The 23,689-nt window shown below is 42.3% G+C and overlaps 1 protein-coding gene across 1 annotated transcript in view; it reads right to left on the bottom strand.

The window, feature by feature from the left end:
* Positions 1–246: 246 nt before the first annotated feature.
* The window catches only part of npy1r (neuropeptide Y receptor Y1), a 33,547-nt gene continuing 10,104 nt past the window's right edge, over positions 247–23,689 (bottom strand). Inside the window, exon 2 of the mRNA XM_028805981.2 lies at positions 247–1,599. Coding sequence (XP_028661814.2) covers positions 247–1,575 — 1,329 coding nt within the window. The 5' untranslated portion in view covers positions 1,576–1,599. The remainder of the gene's footprint in view (positions 1,600–23,689) is intronic.

Genomic DNA, 23,689 nt, shown 5'->3' with positions numbered 1-23,689 from the left:
ACTTGGGCTCCCATTTTTGAAGCTCTGAGAGAATGCAGTGAAGAAGCGACTATTGATTAAATGAAACATAGGTCCGTCGAAAATCCAAACAGATAACTGAGAATTTCATTACATTTTTTTTGGTACCATCTGCATTTTGATTTAAGCCTCAGTGCAATCTTGAGCGTGAAGATTACAGTAATAAGTTTTACTGCAAAGCCAGAGGAAGAGCATCATTTCCCCGTCTGGTGTCATATTTGAGATGTATTAGGATGCAGGGAAACATTTAATTAAAGACATTAAATCAGCTTTGATCCCATTGTTGAGGAACCCATATAAAATTGGATTAAGACAACATGACAGCATTCCCAGCAGATGGCAAATGCAGTACACGAGCTTGAAGTGCCGGCTGGAGATGAGATTTGCACTGAAATCAGTTACAAGGTGAAAAATGTGAAGTGGCATCCAGCTGATAGCAAACGCTAAGATGACAATGGTAAGCCTGTAGAAGACACTCTTTGAGCGCTTCTTCATCCTTGTGACAGACTTTGAAAGGTGGAGGACCTTCTGCAAGTCTGCGTTTTCCTCGGTTTTCAGTTCAAAACACACAGGTACCCCAGGCAGGAGGGCACCATTTGAGGGGTTCTGGCTCCTTTGTCTATAATTTGGCTGCCCATTGCACCCTGAATCATGATTGTATATGGCCGGGACCACACTGCAGGTTTTTTTACTGTATCTCCTTTTTTGCTTTTTTGGTATCGCCAGCATGAGTCTTTCAGAGTTTGAGAGCTGTGGCGAGGAACAACTTTGGCCTTCTGGCTGCTGCAGGGTCAAGTTGATCATTTCATTTTCTTCAGGTCGGACCTGTGGGTTGGGGATGCTGCTGCAGACTCTTCGGCAGACGCTGGCATGGCTTATGGTCAAGCAGACGATTGGCAGAATGTACTGAACAAAGAGCAGGCTGATGGTGAATGCGATTCTGTAGGAACTTGAAGGCCAGGACTCAATGCACAACTGTTTATTTTTCCAAGAATCCAGATGGAATGTTTCACTTGGGTCAACAATTTTGTGGAAAATGGGCAAAGGAGAGCAGATAGATAGGCCTAAAGACCAGATAATAATCACAAGCAGATATCCGTTGTTTACCGTTAGATGTCGAGATAAAGGATGACTTATCATGTGGTATCTAACCATTGCTATGGACATAAGGACTAACGTTGAGACCATGACGGACACACACTGCAGGAAGGGCACAATATGGCACATGATGTCCCCAAACACCCAGTGATCAAGCAGAACACAGGTTAACGTAAAAGGTGAACAAAATATGACGACCAGAATGTCTGAAAATGCCAACATGCCCACCAAAAAGTTAATCACGGTCTTCTCTTTCCATTTCTTTATCAGTGCTAGCAGTACAAGAACGTTTCCAAAAAGTCCAAGGAGACTTATGAAGGTGTAAAGACCGATCACAAAGTAACGGATGTCGTCGATGCTGCTGTTGAAGTCTTCCCAAGATGGGAAGTTTAAGCTGAACAAAGTGGATGTTTCATTCTCCATCATGATCTCACTTCCATTGGTGTTGCGGAAATCCATTATAAGCCCAGCACTTTGGGGGTCCTATCAAGAAAAAGAAACAAGCAATTGCAAGTTAGAAACTGTTATTTAGTCATACTGGTCAGAAGCTCTTAACACAACTCCATCATGTAATGTTTCTAACAAATGAAGTAAGAAAATAAAGCTTTGTTGCCATCACAGCGTCAGGTCAGGTCAGATTGGAGAGCATACAGCGCGTTGTCGCACCCACCACACAATGAAACACCACATGGAATTCAAGATTATCAAAGTCATATAAACAACACATCAATACAAGAATAAGGACCACCATTACCATCATTCTCGAAAAACCCAGAAGCAATCAGCTCAGCACAAACTAACATTTTCAACAGATTATTAAAGGAGAGTCTTAAGGTCAGGATGTTAGGGTCATCTTTCAGATCAAGTAGTTGTGGTCTTGACAAACCAAAGCCATTTACAAAATGGAAGGAGATTGAATAGAGAGTGGATGAAGTGTGACAGATGTGAAACGATCTTAATGGCTTTTGTCATATGCGTGCACATAGAAGGCATCTACTGTACAAGGCTTGGGAAAAGGTGACACCTCCGTTTTGGGGTTGCGGCCATTAATACCTTTCTCTTTTTGTCCATAGACTGGAGGATGAATTCACTTCTAGGTTTTGCACGGAGTTCTCGACTCTTCCACCCTGGGACCAATTTAAAGAACGACAACGCCTGAAGGCTCCATTCACTTGTGAACCCACATCTGAGAAGGATGTACTGTATCTTCAACAGGAGAAATTCCAAATTGAGAAAAAGTAGAGCCAGGGAGAGCTGACTTCTGGTGTCACTTCCAGGTTTTGCACAGAGGTCTTGCCTCTTCCACCCTGGGACCAATTTAAAGAACGACAACGCCTGAAGGCTCCATTCACTTGTGAACCAACATCTGAGAAGAATGTACCTCCAACAGGAGAAATTCCTAATTGAGAAAAAGAAGAGCCAGGGAGAGAGACAATAGAGGCTTAGTATTTTCTGTTAGACTTTGCTTTTTGCTTTTCAGCCATACCACATGCACTTCAGAACAGGTCGTCCACCTGAAGCTAAGCATGTTCGGCCTTGGCCAGTACTCAGATGGAACACCACCTAGGAAAAAGCTGGAAGAGGTGTTGGTGTGGCCAGCAGGGGGGCACCAACACTGTGGTCTGAATGTGGATCCCAGTGCAGTGATGAGGACACTGTTGTAGAAATGGCGCCGTCCTTCAGATGAGACGTAAAACAGAGGTCCTGACTCTCTGTGGTCATAAAAGATCCCTAGGCATCCTTCATAAAGAGCAGGGTGTATCCTGATGTCCTGGCTAAATTGCCCACCATGACCTAGTCAATATGGCCCTCTAATCATCCACTGTCTCTAATCTGCTATCTTTCTCACCCCTTCACCACCTAACACCTAATGTCTGGTGAGTGTACTGGCGCAAAAATGGCTGCCATTACATCATCCAGGTGGGTGCTACACAATGGTGCTGGCTGAAGTGGCTCCACACTCACTGTAGTAGTAAGTAGTGAGGAAAGTGCTATATAAATGTAAAGAACTATTATTACTACTTTTATGATATGATATGAGTCTGATTTATTCAACTTTACTTTTATAATAATTGTTCAGTATATTATTAATTTGATTTGGTTTGTTGTTGATGGTTCTTTAAAGTATATCTCTCTATTATAAAAGGAAATCCTGAGACGAGACTTTCTCTGAGATAATTTCAATTCCCGCGAGAGATAATTTCAGATCTCACGAGATGAGACTTCTTGCCAAGAGATTTTGACAAGTCCCGCCCTCCTCTCAAATATTTACAACCACGCCTACAGTCCACTCACTTCTCATTCGTGTGAATGCTATTGGCAGACCCAGTTCCTGTGCTCTCAGCTCCAAGTGGGGTCGGAAATAAAAGACAAAGAGTAGAAGACAAAGTAGAACGTCGTAAAGAGGTTCAAAAACATTGGAGCGATACACATACAGAGCAGGTTAGAGATTATGAAAGTAATAAAATTTGAAAGTCTCCAAAAACTGCTAGTAAAGATTGCATTAGTGCAAACAAACGGAAATTATTACTCGGTGAAATAACATAACAGCGAAAAGAAATCGAATATATGGACATAGGTGATATGACAGAAGTATGTAGATATTATTCGGCTTTAAAGTTTAAGTCGGAGACTTGTAGATCGTCTAATTCGTGTTGCCATCAGGGAAAAGTAGTGTTTCTTCCCAATGAAGAGGTGTATCCGCTAGAATGAAAAGATTTGTTGTTTGGTGAAAGTGAAATCCACATATGCGAGCGGCTGGCACGTAGCTCAGGCTGGTGGGTTGGCAAGCGAAGCCCCCAGTTAGAAAAAAAAATAGAAAAATATAAGCAAAATGCTCAAAAGAGTGAAAATAGGCAAAAAGCAACTGTCAAGAAGGCGACCCTAAACAAAGATGCCAATTCACAATACAGAAAGAAATCCTTAAAAACAAGCAAAAAAAAAAATCTAACAAAAATATCAATACCGGGCTGGGTCCCTGCCTGGGGTTTTTCCTGCCTTGCACCTTGTGCTAGCTGGGATTGGCTCAAGCAGACCCCCGTTACCCTGTGTTAGGATATAGCGGGTTGGAGACTGACTGACTGAGTGACTGAAAATATCAATACTCCCTAAATCTCCAAACACAAGGACAACACTCTCTTGATGTTAGTTTAGTCAGCCCTGGCCTTAAATAGCCAGGATGAGTGCTCAGAAGGAGTGACCTCAGGGTGGCTCCGCCTCTTGGAGCTCCACCCACATCACACAGGGAATGGAAGTACAGTTAAAGGGCCAATACACAGTTATGAACATAACAGATAATACAGAAACTATGAAAAAATGACAATTCAAAAAATCACTATAAAACAAAATACACATAAATAATGTCCCTTCACAGTCTTCACTTCTCTTAGTCCATTTTCTGGACCTACTATATGCAATGCAGAGGTACAGCCTATGCTAGCAGCATTTGCTCTGCCCTTCCCTTTATATCACTGCAGTCAAGATGATCAGATTACAAGCACACCATTTTTTCTCATATTCTTGCTCTACCCCAGTGTTTCTCATAAAAGCAACTCTTAATAAGTATGATGGCTCCATCACTCATCTTTATCTTTGAATCCTTATTTGAGAACCACACAGCACATGGCCTAATATGAGGGCTTCTTCAGAACTGCTCTTTCTTCTCGCTATCATAATTTTCCAGTTTCACTAACATTTGAAGTGCAATTTTTCACAGATTAATTTAACTCTTTCAGGGCTGATGTCAACTTTTTGTCAAAATTCAGGGGTGGAGGACAGTAATCAGCTGTAAACTGCATCAAAACTCACCTTTACATTTTAGTTTGACTCACTTTACTAGAAGGAAAGTTACATAGCTTTGTTAATTTAACCTCGATTCCCTATGCATGCATGAGTAGCGAAGAGCAAACAACCTCTAAAATGGCACCAACATCTGGCGAGAGACCAAAGCGATGTGCAAAGCAAAATACTGCATGGACGTTTTACGTAATTTCGTTGAATAGGACTCTGACTTCTCGGACTCTGAATATAATGCAAGTGATCTGGATTGGTCCCCAGCTGATCGTGGTGCTTAACACTTCCAGGTAGCTGATGCACCTACAGCAGCGTTTGCCTGGGAGGACCACCACTTATGATGACAAGAGGTACAAACCAGATTGCATCACACTACGACCGCCAACGCCACTTACCTGCTGTGCGAATACAGCCAGGCAGCTGGCCCACTGTGTATTCCTGCTGACCAGCACGATGCCCCCAACGCAGCTACTGTCGCCAGAGATGACGAACGTGCGCCAACAGCAGCCGCAGCACATAGCAACAGACGTTTTATGTTGACTTATGTGTGAAAACATTGCTTTGTGTGCTTTTCAGAAAACTTGAGTTTTTTTGGAAAAATATTCAGCCCTCAAAGAGTTAATCTACTGTACCATCAAGAAAAACAAAATAGGGAAATATTTTTAGATATTGTCTCTTCAAATGTTCACCTCTATTGTGACACTTTGAAAACTGTTAAGTGTGAAATTTTGCATTGGTGGTACTTAACCTTCTGCGGTGGGTTGGCGTCCTGCCCGGGATTGGTTCCCTGCCTTGCGCCCTGTGTTGGCTGGGATTGGCTCCAGCAGACCCCCGTGACCCTTGTTCGGATTCAGCGAGTTGAAAAATGGATGGATGGATGGTACTTAACCTTTGTAGTGAAAGGTGGGCTTGTTATTTACGTGAAAGCACTAACCCCACACAGACAGACACCAGAGGCACAAGTACAAAAAGCACACGTGATTTATTTCTATTTACAGTGTCCCCGACTGCCCAAACACACTCTTTACTCTTCTTCATTCTTTCTTTTCTTCTTTATCTCTCAGTCCTTTTCTCTCTTTCTCCTCCACTCCACCTCGGCAAGCTTCATCCTCCTCCTCCCGACTCTGGCTTCCCGAGTGGTGTCTGCTGACCCCTTATATAAGTCACCCAGGAGTGCTCCAGGTGTCTGATGACGTAAATCCGGCAGCACTTCTGGGTGTGGCAGCAGAGCTGCTTTCGAGGGCTCAACAGCAGTTGTAGTGCCCCCCTGGCGGAGCCCACGGATCCTAACAGGGCTGCACCAAACTCCAATTCCCATGAAGCCCTGCAGGAGTCTGAGACACCGCTGCAACACACAGGTGCTGCCATCTACTGTCCCGGGGGAGGTAATGTTCTGGCCACATCTTCTCCCCTGCTCCTTCCAGTGTGGAGGCATCCCTGCCAGGCCGTCCATGACAGTGTTCAGTTTGTCATTCCATAAATGTACAGTGGTGCCTTGGTTTTTGCAAGCATAATTCTTTCCGGAAACGTGCTTGTAATCCAAAGCACTTGTATATCAAAGTGAATTTCCCCATAAGAAATAATGGAAACTCGGATGATTCATTCCACAACCCAAAAATATTTATATTGTAGAATACGGCTGGGTCCCATGCCCCTTCAACGTATGTTCCGGGGGAGCAACCATGGGCTGCTCAATACCTCCCCCGGACGCTTGGTGGCAGCCTTCCTGGATGACGGTGGCGCCTCAGCTTCCCACAAGGCTCCATGGGAGATGCACTTTTCCACAGCCCTGTTGGGATCTGGGGTGGCAGCCAGGGGGCGCTGCATGGGTCCCTGAGCCTGGCTGGACGAATCTTCAACCCCACCCGGAAGTGCAATCAGAAACAGGTGGTCAAACACCTGGAGCACTTCCGGGTGGGCTATAAAAGGGGCCAGCAACCACCACTCATTGGCCAGAGTTGGGAGGAGGAGGACGAAGCTTGATGGGAGGAGTGGTGGCGCCAGAAGGGAGTGTTTTGTGCTTATACTTGTGTTGCTGTTTTGGACTGTGTTGTGCCTGTGGGGTTCACAGGGAAGACGTGCCCCACGGGTGAAGAAAATAAAAGTTTCTTTATTTTATATACATGCCTCCGGGTGAGTCTGTGCCGGGTCGGGTACAAGATAGCGCTTATATTATGATATAAAAATGATTAATACAAAATATAAAGTAAAAATACATAAAACAAATTAACCTGCACTTTACCTTTGAAAAGAATTGTGGCTGGTGTGAGGGAGACGAGAGAGAGGAGAGGAGGAGGAGGAGGAGGAGGAGGGTTATTGTGTAGGACGACTTTCGCTCTAACTAACGGAATCGCTGCTATCTGTTGGCTCACTGGAATCTTTTTCTTTTTTTGCGACTTTAACAAGGAAACCTCTCCAGTGACAGTTGCTTTTGCCTGAAGAGTCACTACGCTTGGACACAAAATACAGAAAATGCTTTATGCACTGTAAGGTTTCTAAACTCCTTTGTGATTTCCCCCAACGGGACGAAGAACATCCCGAAGCAACCGCAGGCTCCCAGCGATGTAGCAGTTTGCCAAAAAAGTGAATTCGAAAAGATCACGGTCATGCTACAAGCGCCTGTCATTGATTGGTGATACAAGGAACATTATAAATGCAAGTGCACAGTGTTACTTGGCCATTAACCTGACCACGACCCTGCCAGATTACTGTGTCTGTGTATAGGAGAGCGGCAGATCCTGTTTCATGTTTTGGGGTGCATGACAGGGACTCACACATTACAGCACACACACGTGCTCACAATGTTATAGTAAACAGTATACGCTCATACGGATGTTGACTATATGAGTGAGGCACACCGACTGAGAACGAGCATTGGACACGATTACCCACAATCCCGCAGCGAGAGAGAGAAGACCCATTGTCTCAGCTGTGATCACGTGACATTCCACAGACAAAGCCTATACATATTACTCGTATTGCAAGACCTCGCTCGTTTATCAAGTTAAAAGGTACTTGTATACTAAACGGATGGCACGGCTGGCAGTTCCTACCCATTCTTAGGTAAAGTACCAGTTAAAATTCATTAAAAATTTTAGTTCGTCTTGCCAAACGCTCACAGACTAAGTTACTCACAATCCAAGGTTTTACTGTATTTAGTTTTCATAGTTTTTTTGGAGGGGCTTCACAATGGTGATTAGCGCTACTGTATTACAGTTTAAGCAGATTGGGGTCTGAGTTCTGCTCCAGCCACTGCATTTTTAGATTTTGCACATCCTTTCCACATTTTTGTGGATTTTTCTGTAGGTACTATGGCTTTTTTTTTGTAAATGGCCATGAACTTCAATTAATATTCAATGTGAATGTTTATTGATCATCTACCTGGCTCTGTTAAAATAAGTGATACCACTCTGGGGCAACAAGGGTCCCTGTTTGCTCACTGGATCTCCTCTTTTGCTTGCAGTTCTGAGAAGCCATTCAGGATTGATGACGCCTAATTCCACCCACTGTGCCCAAAGCAGGCTCCGCCCCTTCCGATCAGACATCATAAAAGTGGACGTCACCTCAAAGATGGTGTCTAATTCTGACCAGACCTTCACCACGGACAGAGCTCTGGTGAATTATGATGTGCCATTTTTTGGAATGACACAGCCACAGCAATCCATAGGAAGGAAAAATCAAAAAGATAGATAGATAGATAGATAGATAGATAGATAGATAGATAGATAGATAGATAGATAGATAGATAGATAGATAGATAGATAGATAGGTGGCGCAGTGGTAGTGCTGCTGCTTTGCAGTAAGGAGACTGTGGAAGATTGTGGGTTTGGTTCCTCCCTGTGTGGATAGCGCTTTGAGTACTGAGAAAAGCGCTATATAAATGTAATGAATTATTATTATTATAGATAGACAGATAGATAGATAGATAGATAGATAGATAGATAGAAACTTTATTCATCCCAAGGGGAAATTCACATACTCCAGCAGCAGCATACTGATAAAGAACAATATTAAATTAAAGAGCGATAACAATGCAGGTATAGCAGACAAGACAATAACTTTGTATAATTTTAACATTTACCACCCCGGGTGGAAGAGTCGCATAGTGTGGGGGAGGAACGATCGCTTTAATGTGCGGCACGGTGGGGCAATGGGTAGTGCTGCTGCCTTGCAGTTAGGAGACCCGGGTTCACTTCCCAGGTCCTCCCTGTGTGGAGTTTGCATGTTCCCCCCGTGTCTGCGTGGGTTTCCTCCTGCAGTCCAAAGACATGCAGATTAGGTGGATTGACGGTTCTAAATAGGCCCTAGTGTGTGCGTGGTGTGTTTGTGTGTGTCCTGCGGTGGGTTGGCACCCTGCCTGGGATTGGTTCCTTTAAAATATATTTTCCAACCCGCTGAATCCGAACACAGGGTCACGGGGGTCTGCTGGAGCCAATCCCAGCCAACACAGGGCACAAGGCAGGAACTAATCCCGGGCAGGGTGCCAACCCACCGCAGGACACACACAAACACACCCACACACCAAGCACACACTAAGGCCAATTTAGAATCGCCAATCCACCTAACCTGCATGTCTTTGGACTGTGGGAGGAAACCGGAGCGCCCGGAGGAAACCCACGCAGACACGGGGAGAACATGCAAAATCCACGCAGGGAGGACCTGGGATGCGAACCCAGGTCCCCAGATCTCCCAACTGTGAGGCAGCAGCGCTACCCACTGTGCCACCGTGCCGCCCCACTTGAAAAAATATCATGGCCAAAGTCTTGTCTCACGGGACTTAAAATTATCTCTTTGAAAAAGTCTCGTCTCAGGATTTCCATTTATAATAGAGATATTTATAAATAAGATTCTCTTTAGAGATAAATGTCCGTGTCAAGGCCTTTTAACATGTTAACTATTCTGTGACCTTTAGGTAATACTAAAATGCATAATGTGATGGTTGGCACACGTGGGCAGGTGTACTGGCTGGGGACTGAGCAAGGTTCCTTGACTGGACAGGAGGCCAAACTTTCAAAGGCACAAGAAACAGGGTGAAGTTTGTCCTTCCTCAGCCCTGAGATGGGTAGAAGTTGCCAGTGGAGAAATGGGTACGCTGACATCCTGGCGGGGTTGGACTAATGAACAATACCCAGCTGGGAGGCCAGTGTAGTGGAAGGCCAGGGGGAGACAACCTGGCAGGATTACTTGCTCCCCCGACACGCTAGGTGGCAACCTTCCTGGGTAACACTACCAGTGCAGACACCTGCAAGGCACAACTGGAACTGTAGTCCAATAGGGCAGGCGTCGTCGGGTTCCAGGGGTGCCACCAGAAGGTGCTGCAGGGATTCCTCCTCCCTACTTTTACGGGACTTCCGATTGACCCAGAAGTACTTCCATCGGGCTATGCACAAGCAACAGAAGTACTCCCGGGTCCAACATTAAAGGAACCGCTCAACCTCATCTAGGCGAGATGGAGTTGGTTGAAAGAAGGACAAAACCCACCTGGAGGAGTCGAAGGAGACACAATGAGAGAAGAAGAGAAGAATTGTATTGTGATTGTGCTTATTAAAGAAGACGTTGTTTTTGTAAATTGTCAAAATAAACCTTTCTATTGTATAGGGACTTGTGTCTGTGAGGTTGTGTCTGGAATTTGAGGTGCTGCAACGCCCCCTATCTGTCACAATAGGTATGACAGTATAATATACCATTTATCTGCGGGCTCATTGGTTTAAATTGAAATCATTTGAATATGATACATAAATGAATGTATTGTATTTTAGATCCTTCTTTTGCCATTTTAGTCATTTAGTAGCAGTGCCCTAGTAGAGTCTACTGAGGTCAAGTCTTTCAAGTTTGTCACAATAAAGGTGCTCATAATAATAATGGGTTTTCTTTATTTACTGAATATTTTCCCTATCAATGACGTAATTGAGACTTGGTTGCTCCGCATTGCTTTGTATGTTTAATCCTTTTTATCTTTTCATGCTTCTTTCTGTGACATTCAAATAAATATACTTATTTATAAAGATTCTGCGTCGGCCTTGTCCTTCCAAGCCTGAGGCTTATACTTTCCTACTCTTTGTGTGGTGATTGTGGAGTCTCAACTTATAACAAAATGATTGTGAGGCGCCACAATAAAGCCACACGACAGGCCAGGTGTTATATCTCTGGGTTTCATTGTAAGTTTTTTGTCTCCTTTATTCATTCTTAATTCTTTTATGGATGCTGATTGTGTGCGTCATTCCTCATTTTTGATTTTGTCTATGTACTGTATATAAGCTGTCCTTGTTATACTCCATGTGTTTTGTGGGTCGTCCCCCAAGAGACGGAGCTGCCTGTCAATCTCCGCCCTCCACCCTATAAATCCAGGGGGTCTTCCACAGTTCCCAGTTGTTGTGAATGCGCTCAGGAGTTGGTGAGTCCTTCTGCATTTTGCAATGCTTTTTGGGAACTTTCTGGATTTTGACCACTTTGCCTCTAACTATCAGCATCGTTGCTTTGAATTGAATTTGTGTTACAGGCAATTCCATTTTGTCCTTTGTATTCCACAGAGCTTTCTTTTGTGCCTTGGGGGAACTGTGTGGAAATAAACCTTTTATTTTTATTATAAAGATCCTACTAGGCCCTTTTAGCTGGGGTCTTTGATGGGAGTTCCCTCTTTTAATGGGCATTTTTGGAAGTGCACTTGCAACTTTTTGGGAACTTTTCTGTGCTTTGGGACTCATGATACCAAAACTTTTACTGGCGAGCACAGTAGAGGTTCACACCAATCTAAATACCCCTTAATGGTAACTGTTGGTGTCCCCCCTAGCAGGCCTCAAAACAAGGAGAGCTCTAATAAGAACTAGAAATTGATGTGAATTTCCCCTTGGGATTAATAAAGTATCTATCTATCTATCTATCTATCTATCTATCTATCTATCTATCTATCTATCTATCTATCTATCTATCTATCTATCTATCTATCTATCTATCTATCTATCTATCTATCTATCTATCTATCTATCTATCTATCTATCTATCTATCTATCTATCTATCTATCTATCTATCTATCTATCTATCTATCTATCTATCTATCTATCTATCTATCTATGAAGTGGCTGAGTTCACTTCCAATGTGGGCGGAGTGGTGGCTCTGAGGCTAGGGATCTGCACTGGCAATCAGAAGGTTGCTGGTTCGAATCCCATAAATGCCAAAAGGGACTCTGCTCTGTTGGGCCCTTAAGCAAGGCCCTTAACCTGCAATTGCTAAGCGCTTTGAGTAGTGAGAAAAGCGCTATATAAATGCAAAAAATTATTATTAATTATTATTATTATTAATGTTGCTCACTAGAGGGGGAAAACACCGTCAAAATACCCAAATCCCAAAGGGCTATGACAAACAAAAGCCTGTGCAGGCACAAAGCTCCAAAGAGCACAAATAGTTGCCTGAAAGGTAAAGGTAAATACAGAAAACAATACAGTACCCAGGAAATCGAAGTCAAGACGAAGCAGAGGGTCACAAAAATCATTTACACAGCCCAAATACAAGAACCCAAGAGGCAAAGTCAAAACAAAGCACAGGATCGAAAATCCGGAAAAAACACAAAGCAAAGCAAAATCCCAGTAACTCACCAAAACACTTTCAACTCCAGCATGTTTTGTTTATTTCATTTATTACGCACATCTTTCTAATTGTATGTGGGAAAAGGGGAAGGGCTCTAGTTATGTCCCTTGTGCTTTGTGGGTGATTCAACAAGGTAGTGCTGGGTGGTATGACCAAAATTCAATATCACAGAATTTTTCAAGATTATACCGGTTTCTCTGTATTCAACGGTATTTTTTTCCCATGCATGAGTGGATGTTAATCACATTTTCCACTGCAATTACTGCAGTATACTGGCTAAGAATAATCAATTCCACTGTGTTTCCTTAAGAGGCATTAGCTCTCCGGAAATGTGTTCTTTTCAATTGCGGCATTTTAATTAACCTGAATTTAAATAATTATAAATTAAAAAGGTGTTATCCCCCCCAGCATGCAATATGGCGGTCACAAGATTACATGAGAAGTATAAGAATAACTTAGCTTTGTTTAATAACGGCTTATGCGGTATTACAGATGGGAAGCTTATAACAGACTCTATCAAGAATGTGGGAGTCTTGATCTACGCAGTCTGCCATCTTTCGTCGCCACGCTGAAAGGATTTTCCGGACGGAGGACATAATCTTCAGTCCGTGAGCTTCAAAGTGTATTAGCAGTAGGTCCATCCTTATATACTGGTTGCTCCACATGCAGGCTCTTTCTGGTCTCCAAACAAGGACAGGAAAGGACTCAAACCCCACCTTCAAAAATACATGCAGTTCTTATTCTCCCAACAAGGAAAGAAGATTTTGTGCTGACAGAGGGCAAATGTATATTATTCTGTCTTTAGGCTGACTATTCAATCCTCCAGTTGTCTTTGGCTTATCTAGTCCTGTGCTTGGCTCGGCAATTTGAAATACTGAGCCCCTGCGTACCATACTTGGTCTGCCTGTATGAATCAGTCCATAACAGTGTGCACAGAGACAGTGACATTAAACTTAATATTATAACAAAACACTCCCACTCCCATGTGGTGTCCCGCAGGGTTCCATTTTGGGGCCACTACTTTTTTCAATTTACATCCTGCCTTTAGGTGCAATTTTTAGAAAACATGCAATCTCGTATCACCTATATGCTGATGACTGCCAAATTTATTTCTCCCTCAAGTCAACTGACTCCACTAAACCTCTTCTCGACTGCTTATCTAACATTAAGGACTGGCTGGCTGTAAACTTCCTTCACCTGAACGATTCAAAAACCGAGGTCATTGTTTTTAGTCCCGACCGCAAACAGACCCTACCCCTTGACCTTGACTTTCTTCCCATTCCAGTAACTTCGTCTGTTTCTAATCTTGGAATCAAAATGGGTATGGTCCTGAAAATGGATGCTCAAGTCAACAGCACAGTAAAATCCTGCTTTTTCCATCTCAGGCGAATTGCCAAACTCAAATCAATTCTGCCTTACCACCTCCTGGAATCAGTAATCCATGCATTCATTACGTCCCGGCTCGACTATTCTAATTCCTGCCTATATGGTATTAGTAAAGCCACTCTTTCGAGACTCCAATTGGTTCAAAATGCGGCTGCAAGGCTTTTAACTGGAAGCAGCAGAAGCCAACACATTACACCGATTTTAAAAACCCTACACTGGCTGCCGGTTAGCTTCAGAATTGATTTTAAGATACTCCTCTTAACCTATAAGGCACTAAATGGTCTAGCCCCTGCCAACTTGAGTGTCTTGCTCCATCGTCACAATCCCCCTTGTGTTCTTAGATCCGCAGATCAGCTGCTCCTAACCGTTCCCAAGGCACATTTTAAAGCTCGCGGTGAAAGGGCTTTTTCTGTCTGTGCACCCAAGCTCTGGAACTCCTTACCTTTAGTGGTTAGTCAAGCCGCTTCAGTCGCCACATTCAAATCACACCTAAAAACGCACTTCTTCACATTGGCTTTTAATTCTTAACCTGTCTTATTTCCACTTGCTTTTTGCTATTTCTCTGTTTTATTGGGTCCCCTGACCTGTTTTTTAGTGTCTCTGTTTTAATTTCTCTCTTAATGTTTGTTTTTAATATTTTGTATTTAGTCTTGCTTGTTTTAACTGTACAGCGCTTCGGTCAGTTGTAATGCTGTGTTTTTAAGCGCTTAACAAATAAAAATGGTATGGTATGGTATGGTATGGTATATTATAACACACTGTCATGAGAATTGTACATTGTACAAAAAAAACATTTTACTGTGCACACAAGTATTAATACAGGCTTGCATGGCCCCATAAAGTGATCGTTTTCAAGGGGGTGGCACTAATGAAGAAAAGGAATCACATTGCATGACAGTTGAAGTCAAAATATAGAACCTTTTTATTGAACAAATTTTGCAAACAACTTAAACTATAATTTTGACAACATATTTTCACCCATCCAAAGAGGCTTTTAGACTTAGTAAAGTATCCAGAGGTGCTTGTCAAATGTTGTATTGCACTGAACATCTCTTAGAAAAGGAATAAATCCTAAATATTTTTTGTAAGCCAATTACACTTTCTGTTAATGTCAACAATCTCTGTCCACTGACACGTTAGCTATATGGATTGTAATGGCGTTGGATATCTCGATCCACCGCTTGCTTTTATTGTCATAGGCAGTACCTCCAGCAAATGCGTCTACAAGTGACGTCTGACTCGAGTGTCCTTGGGCTTTTTCAGTTTTACCTGAGGACGTGGAGAGTGCCAATCTTAGTTCCATACATTCATGGTACTCCAAAGCATGTTTGCGGCTAAGGTGGAGCAGCAAATTGCTTATGTTGCCACCTCCCGCGACAACTTTAGATTGACAGCATTTGCAATAAAGAGTTGTTTGGTCCACATCTGACCTTTTAAAACCAAAGTATCTCCAGACAACAGACACGGCTCCATTTTTCAGCAAAAGTTCTTCTGTGTCATCGTGTTCAACTTTATCTTCTGCTACAGCTTCAGCTTCGGAATGTTCTCTGTCCATTTTCACTGCTCAATACCTCCACTAATGCATGTACTCTGTTGCATGCATGTTTAGTGGTGTAGCAGTGAAAAAGGTCCCCCCTTAAACAGTTTTCAGTGCCACGTTCTGAATATTGCCTAGGCTATTTAAACCAGTGTTACGGTATAAGAAAAATCCATATCATAACAAAAATAAAAAACGGTTTTCGGTATGAACCAGTATACCTCCCAGCACTACCACAAGGGGCAGGCCACCTGCCTGTCACTGCCAGGAACCATGAGAGGCCTCCCTTAAATAGGGTGGAGGGCCATTCTTAAACATTAATACAAATAAATTGCATAAAATAATGAAGAAACAACAAGAAATGACACTTTGAATCCCAGCTATACATTATAGAAATATCCCTAAATAAAGCAAAAGCACCACAAGAATATGGATTACTGTAAAGCCCTGGCTTGTGTATAAAAGGGCAAATAAGGATTCTTTATTATCGTATATAATCTCATTTAAATTCTCCCTCGGATAAGTCGGAGCTTGATTTTACCGTATAATTTCTGGTATTTTATAATGTCAGTCGTATAAATCGTATGCGGAAAACTCACGCTATTGGTCAAAGAGATTACAATATGCTAACGTCCACCTGAGAGAGTGATCATGGAGTACACTGCCTTTTTGTTTTCTATATATTGTGCCATCGTGACCACACGGTAATACGCGAACTATTTCAAAGAGACATTTGCACTGTTTTGTGTTTTTTGTATCTCACACCATCATACGCCTTTATCGTAAGAGCATCCCTTATCTACGATGGAGCGTTCGATCAGAAGAAAATATGAAGTTGGTTTTCAATTAAAGTTTTAATTGTTGGGGATTTTAATATTCATGTCTGTTGAAGCCTTTGGAGAAGGACTTTTTAGATTTGATGGATTCTTTTAGTTTAATTCAGTCTGTAACTGGTCCCACTCAGAAATGTGGGCATACGCTGGATCTTGTCTTTTCTCGTGGTGTATCTGTTCTTAATCTGGAAATTGGTGATGCAGTATTTTCAGACCATATGCCCGTTTTATTTGATTTTGTTCCTCTCTGTCAATTTACTAAACCGTATGCACTTGTTCGGCGCTGCCGTGTTCTTAATTCTTCCACTACTGCTCAGTTTTCTGATGTTTTTAATTATAAAGTGACTTCACAGCCCTCTGTGTCTTCCAATACTGAGGAGCTAACACTTCAATTTAATTCTGTTTGCCGAACTGCTTTGGACTTTGTAGCACCATTAAAAAACAGGAAACTAAAGCCCTGCTCCGAGCCGTGGTTAAATGCTAATACCCGTGCATATAGACGGGAGTGTAGGAGAGCTGAGCGGAGGTGGAAAAAGGACAGGTTGCAGGTTTCTTTTGAAATATTGAGAGAAAGTTGGTTGTGTTATCAGAATGTTTTGAAAGCTGCAAGATCAAAATTTTTTCTGAAGTTATTGGGTCTAACTCTCACAACCCCTGTGTACTTTTTAACACATTGAGTTCTGCACTTAATGTTCATGAACCTGTCTTTCTGGAAGCCTCTAGGGAAACTTGCGATAAATTTCTTTACTTTTTCTTGAAGAAGGTTGTAAGCACTAGGGCCCTCATTTCACCACCTTCTCATGATCCATCCATTTTAATACCCTGTTTGGCTGTGTTTGACCACTTAGAGCCTGTCACTTTGTCCTTTTTAAAGCAGCTGGTTTTCAGTATGAAGCCATCTGGCTCCCCCCTTGATGTTGTTCCTCCTCGACTTTTTAAGGAGGTCTTTTCTAGTAATTTAACCTCTAGTGTGGTGCCTAAAAATTTTAAACATGCTGTCGTGCAACCACTGCTGAAAAAAACGGGTCTGGACCACTCTGTTATGTCTAACTTCAGGCCTATTTCCAAGCTACCTTTTTTGTCCAAACTCTTGGAAAAAGTCATCTATACCCAACTGAAGTCCTTTCTGGACAAACATGCAATTCTGGAAGTGTTCCAGTCTGGGTTTAAAACTCACCACAGCACTGAGTCCTCTCTGTTAAGGGTTTTTAATGATATTCTTTTGACAGTGGACTCAGGTGACTGTGTACTACTTATGCTTTTGGATTTAACAGCTGCATTTGACACGATAGACCATGAGATCCTCATCTCCAGGCTGGAGCAGTGGGTGGGCATCACAGGTTCAGCTCTCCAATGGTTTAGGTCCTATCTTTCAGATAGAAGTTTTTGTGTCAGTATTGATGATTTTACTTCCACCTCTGTTGCCCTCCCCTGGGGGGGTACCACAGGGCTCCATCCTGGGACCTCTTCTGTTCTCCTTGTACCTGCTGCCACTCGGCGCTATTTTTCGGAAACACGGTATTTCCATCCATCCGTCCATCCATTTTCCAACCCGCTGAATCCGAACACAGGGTCACGGGGGTCTGCTGGAGCCAATCCCAGCCAACACAGGGCACAAGGCAGGGAACCAATCCTGGGCAGGGTGCCAACCCACCGCAGGACACACACAAACACACCCACACACCAAGCACACACTAGGGCCAATTTAGAATCGCCAATCCACCTAACCTGCATGTCTTTGGACTGTGGGAGGAAACCGGAGCGCCCGGAGGAAACCCACGCAGACACGGGGAGAACATGCAAACTCCACGCAGGGAGGACCCGGGAATCGAACCCAGGTCCCCAGGTGTCCCAACTGCGAGGTAGCAGCGCTACCCACTGCGCCACCGTGCCGCCCACACGGTATTTCCTTCCATCTTTATGCAGATGACTGTCAGGTGTTTCCCACTGAAGCGCAAATGTCCATGTTCTGTCCAGCCCCTGCTTGATTGCCTTACTGACATAAGGAGTTGGATGGCACTAAATTTTCTAAATTTTAATGAGAACAAAACAGAAGTCATGCTATTTAGGCCCAATAGCACCAGCGGGACCCCTTGCATTGACCTTTCCACTGTGGCTCAATTTGAGAAATCAATGATCACAAATTTAGGTGTAAAAATGGACTCCACTTTTAAACTTGATAGCCATGTGAATGCAGTGGTAAAGTCTTGCTTTTTCCAGTTAAGGCGGCTGTCAAAAATCAAGCCTATGTTGTCTAAGCGCAACCTTGAAACAGTGATACATGCTTTTATAACATCTCGTCTAGATTACTGTAATGCGCTTCTTTTTGGAATTAGCCAGGCCTCCATGGCTCGCCTACAGCTGGTGCAAAACGCTGCTGCTCGATTTTTAACTGGCACAAGAAAGCATGAGCATGTTACCCCGATTTTGGCTTCCCTCCACTGGCTTCCAATTCGTTTTCGAATCCATTTTAAGATCCTTGTATTTGTTTTTAAATCTTTTAATGGGTGTGCCCCTCTTTATTTGTCGGAACTGCTGCACCCTTACGTACCATCTCGCTCCCTCAGGTCAGCAGACCAGATGCTTTTACGCGTTCCCAGGGCACGATGCAAACTCCGAGGTGAGCGAGCTTTTTCAATTGCAGCACCAAAACTCTGGAACGATTTGCCATTGCATGTTAGGCAGGCTCCTTCGCTAGCTGCCTTTAAATCCTTTTTAAAAACACATTTTTACTGTCTGGCTTTTAACCCTGTACAATATGGTGGCTATTTGTATACTTTTTATACTTTCTATTAAGAATGTCTTCAGCTCTTATGTGTTTATGTGTTGTTTTTCTTTGTACAGCACTTTGGTCAGCCTTGAGGTTGTTTTTAAAGTGCTTTATAAATAAATCAATTAATTAATTAATTAAAAGTCGTTGAAGTAGCAAAAGAAATTGGTAACTGCGCTGCTGCAACAAAATTCTATGCGTCTGAGAAACTAATGTGAGGTTGGAGGAGGCAAGAAGATGTAAAAAAAAAAATTAAAGTGTATTTTTGAAGGGGTGTATAGGTTGGGGTCTAATTTTATGATCAATTTTTTGGGTTTCAAAACCTGACTTATACGCAAGTATATACGGTAATTGAGATTTACTAACAAAAACTGAAAAATAAGGCTCAACAGAGCAAGCAAAATGCAAAATGCCAAAAAGGGCCATCCACAGCACAGTGGTCCCAATACACAATCTATAAGCAGAATCTAAGAAAAGAAAGCAAGAAAATATCAAAAAATAACAGCTGATTAAAAACAAAACATGAATTTCCTCTGGAAATTAATTATCTAATTAAAGAAATTATCTAATTTAATCTAAATAACAATACTTACAACTGATGCTGAGGTTTCACTTTCCAGACTGAAAACAAAGCCGGAAGGCGGACCCAGCAGCAGTGACATCATGCTGGCCCCGCCTCCTGGGGTCCCACCTACAAACACGTGGAATGGCTGCACATTTAAAATTACAATTACTAAATCACAGGCAAAGTTAACAGAAATTAAATACAAATCTGAAAGAGAGTAATACAAAAATGACAAGCCGGGGAAATAAATAACTACCTTCAGCATAACATTTTGAAGAGTATTTTTGAAATTTTGTGAAATATATATATTTATTAAATTGTAATATTTTATAATATATAAATTATATTTACTGACATTTATTGATATTTGTCCATTTTAGGCCTGTGCAGGCTTAAGCCCGCCAATGGAGTTTTGGGATGAGGCCTGGTGGATGGGTCTTCTAGAGGCCTTACATGCTTTTTTAATTGGGAATACACACCAAACTCCAATATTACTTTTTATAGAAAGCATGTTGGGGGCTAAAAATCGAGACTAATAGGCTGTTGACATTGGCAATGATTAAAAGTGTAAACCCCATGGCTGCTGTCACTCCTCCAACGTAATGAAAAAAGCTTTGAAATGAAAACATCTCATTACTGCTCAGCTAAGTGGAGGCGCCGCTGATTAGGCACCTTTTCTTTTGTGAAATTAAATATTAGAACATAATTAAAAATCTGAGCAGCACTGTCTATGGAGGAATTGACTGTTGTTTATTATTACTGAGGCATTTGTTTTAGAGTAAAGTAGAAAATTAAAACTGCATTACCATCAAGTGCATAGCTGTATTTTACACAGCAGATAATTCTAGTTAAATTAAGATGTGTACAAGTTGCGGTTTTGCAAATGCTGCCATATGCTTTGGTTTATTTCTGTATTTAGTTTTTGGTCTTTGGTGAGTCACCTGCCATAGTCTACTTCTTGCCGTGCCTTGTCACCTGTTCTCTAGCATCATGGGAAACCATTCGTCGTCTCCTCTCAGGTATTCAGCACTCCAACTCTGGTGCTCCTGCCTGTTTTCTTTCTTTGGTACGCTTCACATACAGTCCTGTGAAAAAGGAACTTTTGAACATATCTGAAGAGACAAACAGTTGAACTTCATGCAAACAGTGCCTATTTGGGTGATATCCTTGTATTCAAACACAAGGAGAATGTGCCATTTGAATCATTACTTCTTCTTCCTCTTCACCTTCTCCCAGTTTTAGGTGGGGTTGATGTGCCCGATCAACTTTTTCCATAAAAATCTTGGTCCTGTAAAGCCTCCCTATTCAAATCCTTTTTTCTTCAAATCCTTGTTTCCTTTATCCATCCACCAGCCCCCCCCCATATATATATATATATATATATATATATATATATATATATATATATATATATATTCACGGCATTCAAAGTCTGTGTCACAATCTGTTAGTGTGGGTGGTTACCTACCAGGTAACGCTTTGTGGTTGGCCAGCAATCTGCTAACATCCGCCACGGTGCCCTCAGTTTGTGAAGAGCAGATCATAGAATGGTTGCAATAGTTTACTGTCAAATAAATGCAAAGAGTACACGACACGTGTTTCGCCCTCATTCTGGGCTTATCAGGTGTACACACTCCACTGCACTCCCTCTCGGGAATCGAACCTACTCTTTGCATTTATTTGACAGTAAACTATTGCAACCATTCTATGATCTGCTCTTCACAAACTGAGGGCACCGTGGCAGATGTTAGCAGATTGCTGGCCAACCACAAAGCGTTACCTGGTAGGTAACCACCCACACTAACAGATTGTGACACAGACTTCGAATGCCGTGAATGTAATTACCCCAATCTACATGCTGTCAAATAAATGAACCACACGCCGTGGCGCAACGTTAGGGGCATCGCCTCTGACGCTGACGTCCGAGGTTCGATTCCCGAGAGGGAGTGCAGTGGAGTGTGTACACCTGATGAGCCCAGAATGAGGGCGAAACACGTGTCGTGTACTCTTTGCATTTATTTGACAGTAAACTATTGCAACCATATATATATATATATATATATATATATATATATATATATATATATGTATATATATATATCCTCTTTAATAAAATCCCTGTGTGCGTCCAGGGTGTCCGTGTGTGTGTGTCATGTGGTGAAGTGCACATGTGTGGGATCGCGCCGAGCATCGCACAGAGCCGTGCGCAGTGTTTATGTACTACTGTTCTAGCGCCCGTTATCTTAACGGGCTTAATGTCTAGTATATATATATATATATATATATATATATATATATATATATATATATATATATATATATATATATATATATATATATATACAGTATATTTATATTTATATATAAACTAGCCATCCCCAGCTGTTCTGCCCATGTAGTAGTGAAACAGGACAGTGAGATGAGCCCTACCCAGCTCCCTACTTCTGACATCAAGCTTCCCTTCTCTGTCTCGGATTAGCGTGAATATATCGCTCCTGCAAGTCAACTATGATTTTTAGCACAATGAGAGAAGTCGCAAAATTAACCAGAATGTTCAAGCAAATTATATAAAATGACCCGATCTAAATCCGTTAAGTAGTTCTCTCGTTCGCTAGCTAAGTGGATGTAAGGTACTCCCCGAGGCTGACGCGGGAGTGAGTAGGCCCCTGCCACCCTCCCCTCAGCCCGCTGCCTCTCTCTCAGATTCTCACAAATAAATCGTTCCTGCAAGTGAACTATGATCCTTATCATGATGAGAGAATTCACAAAATCAACTGGAATGTTCAAGCAAATTACAGAAAATAACATAATCTAAATCTGTGAAGTAGTTCTCTCGTGAAAAGCGGACAGACATACAGACAGGTGTTGGATTTTATATGTACAGAGATAGTCACACATGTGTGGTGAAGGACTTTCTTACAGGCTCCACTGAGGTATGTAATAACCTGCCAGGATGAGAGGGGGTGCTATCACTCACAGTGTCCTTCTCTACCCAGAAAGTCAAGAAAGCACCCAGTGATGGCAACTGAGTCTGCGCCTTCCTGGTCAGCCACCATAAAAGTCCAAGCTTACCAGAAGAAGGCATCAGTTCTGGCAAGAGCTGCCCACCAAGCGGAACTTGGCTACCGAAGTGACCTTACTGTATATATTTATATATATATAAGCCAAATACCACTGACTCACTCATCATGAAATCTCCCGAACCATGAGGACTTGGGACTTAAAATTTGGATTGTAGGTTACCCTTGGCCCATAGGTGCTTGCTAAGAAACGGTTTCAAAAATTCCGTGGTCCAAGCGTGAAATTTCTTATAGTTTTTTAGACCCGTTTGTATGTCTGTCCTACTTGACGGATGTTTTCTTCTAGAATTTGTTTGAACATTCCGGTTGATTTTGCGACTTCTCTCATTGCGTTAAGAATCATAGTTTGCTTGCAGGAGTGATATTTTCACGCTAATCCGAGACAGAGGCTGCGGGCCGAGGGAAGGGAAAGTGTGACGTCAGGAATAGGGAGCTGGGCGGGGCCCTCCTCACGGTCCTGTTTCATTAATACGCGGGCGAAGCCACGAGGGATGGCTAGTATATACAGTATATACAGTACATACAGTGGTACCTCTGGTCACAACCATAGTTTATTCCAGAACTCTGGACGTGACCCGATTTGGTCGCGACCTGAATGTACTTACCCCCTAAGATTGTATGTAAATACGATTAATCTGTTCCAGACCGTACAAACTGTATGTAAATATTTTTTTTTAAGATTTTTAAGCACAAAAAAAGTTAATTATACCATAGAATGCACAGTGTAATAGTAAACTAAATGTAAGAACATTGAATAACACTGAGAAAACCTTGAACAACACAGAACATTAACATTGCAAGAGTTCGTGCTAGACCAAGTTCATACAAGACCCTTACAAACTGATCGCTGTAAACACTTTTTTATGAGTTTTAAGCAAAGGGAAAAAAATTAAAGTCTGAAAAAATCCTTAAGTTATACAAAAACTAACCCTAAACAACCAAGAAAACTAACCATGAGTTGAGTTCCTGCATGAAGGAAGTGAGGAGGAAGCTGGGTGGAGAGGAGGTTACAGTTTTAAGGGAG

This window comes from Erpetoichthys calabaricus, chromosome 7 (genome assembly GCF_900747795.2).
Source record: "Erpetoichthys calabaricus chromosome 7, fErpCal1.3, whole genome shotgun sequence".
Taxonomy (NCBI): domain Eukaryota; kingdom Metazoa; phylum Chordata; class Cladistia; order Polypteriformes; family Polypteridae; genus Erpetoichthys; species Erpetoichthys calabaricus.
This window is presented reverse-complemented; position numbering and strand designations above follow the sequence as displayed.